At 43.9% G+C, this 2,974-nt stretch overlaps 1 protein-coding gene across 8 annotated transcripts in view; it reads left to right on the plus strand.

The window, feature by feature from the left end:
• The window catches only part of STRBP (spermatid perinuclear RNA binding protein), a 40,324-nt gene that overhangs the window by 9,892 nt on the left and 27,458 nt on the right, over window positions 1-2,974 (plus strand). For all 8 annotated transcript variants that reach the window (XM_017745561.1, XM_017745555.1, XM_017745556.1 and 5 more), the window contains exons 3-4: window positions 514-731; window positions 1,455-1,620. In XM_017745561.1, the coding sequence (XP_017601050.1) occupies window positions 514-731; window positions 1,455-1,620 (384 nt within the window). The remainder of the gene's footprint in view (window positions 1-513; window positions 732-1,454; window positions 1,621-2,974) is intronic.

Raw genomic sequence — 2,974 nt, forward strand, 5'->3', positions numbered from 1 at the left:
CCCTCTTCCTTTCAGTGCTGTTGCTCACAGCTTGGATCCCCATGAGGTCGCTCAGCAAGATAAGCTCTGAATGATTTCTCACTGACTTGGAAGGGTTAATGTAAATAACCAAGCAAGTGAAAGGAGGAGGGAAGTCAGAGACACTTAATGAATCTGGAAATGAAACTCAGGGGTTTTGTGTTCTCCTGCTTCAGCACTCTAAGTTATACTCCAGCCAGGCAGACCGTGCCCTCTTCCCCAAGGGAATCTTGGTGGGGCAGGACAGGGAGAAGTAAGAAAAACTATGAAAATATGTTTACTAGCTTAATGCTGATTTTTTGCACTGGTGTTTGTTTTCTTTTTTGTTTTAAAAATTTATTTAAATAATTACTTCTGCATGATTATAAGCAACGGTTGTCCTAAAACACATTATTACCTCTGCCAGGGAGGATTCCCATTCAGGCAATGTCCTATGTCCTATCAATTATCCAATAACTTTGTTCTCTTTTCTTCCTGTTTCCCACTCCACAACAGAGATCGATCCGATCTTTTGCTAATGATGACCGCCACGTAATGGTGAAACATTCAACCATTTATCCATCTCCAGAGGAGCTTGAAGCTGTCCAGAACATGGTCTCAACAGTAGAATGTGCCCTTAAGCATGTCTCTGACTGGATGGATGAAAAGAACAAGTCTGCAAAGTGTGAGGGTGATGTGGAAGCCAAGGAGGAAGCCGCAGAAGGCACTGCCAAGTGAGTGAAGCCTCAGCTCACAACGTGTCCCTGTGCTGCTCTCAATGGCTCCTTTCCTCCAAATAAGAGTTAATAAGAGTTATAAGTGTTACTTGGGTCTGCTGCAGATGAATGTTCATAGAAGGAGGGGGATATATCTGGACTTTCTGAGGTGGGAGCATGGGGGAGGAGTGCAGGGAATGGCAATAAGCCCAGCTGCTCTCCATTTCTTTGTTTATTTTACTGTGATGTTGTGAAGTTGCATTTAGCAGACAAACCTTTCAGCAGTTTTAAGCAAATGCAATTCCCCAGAACACACCAGTGCAAATGGACAGCCGTGTGCTTGGGGGCTCCTGCAGTCTGATACGCAAAAGGAAGTTTTTATAATCCAGCAAACCAACTTTCCTCAGCCTCCATTACTTTCCATTATTGTCATGGTTTAGCCCCAGCTGGCAACTCAGCCCCACATAGATGCTGATTTTTTATAAAAAAATAATCCAAGTGTGCAGTAAATGCTTTGGAGGCAACTGGACGAGACAAGACCTGGTGCTGGCCTGTCAAAGAAGCATTTATTGCTTTTAAACCATCTTAGTCTACAAAACTGGTTTTTGTCACAGTGTTTTTCTTAGCACTCAAAAATTAAGTGTTCCTATGTTGCTTTGAAAATTCTTTACTGTGGCTCCCCTAAACTGTAGCTGGAGAGTAAAATCCCTTTTTAATTACCCTAAATTGTTTCACTTCCAGGGATCAAGGTGGTCGGACGTTATGTGGCGTTATGAGAATTGGCTTGGTTGCAAAGGGCTTGCTGATCAAAGACGATATGGATCTGGAGCTGGTTCTCATGTGCAAAGAAAAACCCACAAAGACCTTGTTATGTATTGTTAAAGACAATCTCCCAGCTCAAATTCAGGTGAGTTAATTTGGAGCAGTCCTCCCACAATGGCTGATAGCACTGCAAGAGCTATTTGGGGAAAGGCTGGAATTTGTTCCACCAAGAAAGACAAGTGATACAAAGGAATATACTCTGAATCTAGGACGGCATCTGGGGCGTGTGACATGTTTAATGTGGTGACATCAAGTTCTTACTCACAAAATGTAACCTCTTAATGCTGTTTTTGCCTACTCCTGTTTGTGCTGTCAGTTCCCTTGGGGGGCAGCTGACCTGTGTGTAACGAAGCCAGTGTGGGTTTGGGCGCTCTGGTCCAACCAACATGAGCTGAACTGCAGAAATCTTCCCTGCTCAAGTGTGTGACTCAGTCCCTGTTGTTGTGCCCTGCCTGAACCAGCTGCTTTGCTTGGGCTGTTCCCACATACACCCCTCTGTGCTGCCGAGGCGGGAATGTGTCATTTTAGGTGGTCATTCATTTTGGCTCATGTTAATCATGAGCTCACATTATTTTTATTTATGGCTACTTAATTCTGATGGTGGCACCCAGCGGGCAGCAGTTGCAGCTTGTTTAGGGATACCATCTCTGTGACAGAGGTGAGGCTGAGGAATCACTCCAGCTTCCAGACTCACCAACAGTGGTGCCAAGGAACTGCCCTCAAATATTCCACTGCAAGTGCCCCTCTCCAAACCACAACCAAACTCAGTCTTGCTTTTCTCCTGATCTGCTTTTCTCCCTGTGTTTTACCACTCTTGACAGCTGTTTGTTCTCACCATTCATTTTCTCACACAAAGGGCTTGTTTTAATGAGCTACTGTTGTTCCTAGAGATGTGGCCCTATCCATAGCTAAAAATGCAAAGGATCTTTTGAGTAGTAAAGAGTAAATTTTACTTGTTTGAAAATTATAGGGATGTACTGAGTATTAAAGAATAAATTTTGTAGTGAGGCATGAAATGAGGATTGAAAGTGAGGAGAAGAGTTAATATGTGCTTCAAAAAAAGATAAAATGAGAGACTAGATATAATTAAAATATGTGAAGACTGAATAAATTCAAGGGACAGGGAGGTAAGATCCTGTGGGGAAGGACTGTAAAGATCAGGGAAGAGGACTCTGACTCATGAGATACTCCAACTGTTGCGAGCACGGAAGACAAGAAGAGGCCCTGCAGAAGGATCAGATGCTGGAGGCAAAGGAGGGTTTAGGCCCATTAGGGGACAAAAGGAGCAGGTGAGGTACAGAGACTCAAGAGCTTCTGCTTTGCTGCTTTGAAGGCTCATGGAGAGCAGATGCTCAGCCATTTTCATCCCAACAATAAAGGAGCCGCAGAGCAGATTGCATCACGGAAGGGGTCAGAATAGACATCTTAACCACCGATCT

Source organism: Corvus brachyrhynchos, unplaced genomic scaffold (genome assembly GCF_000691975.1).
Source record: "Corvus brachyrhynchos isolate BGI_N302 unplaced genomic scaffold, ASM69197v1 scaffold59, whole genome shotgun sequence".
NCBI lineage: Eukaryota > Metazoa > Chordata > Aves > Passeriformes > Corvidae > Corvus > Corvus brachyrhynchos.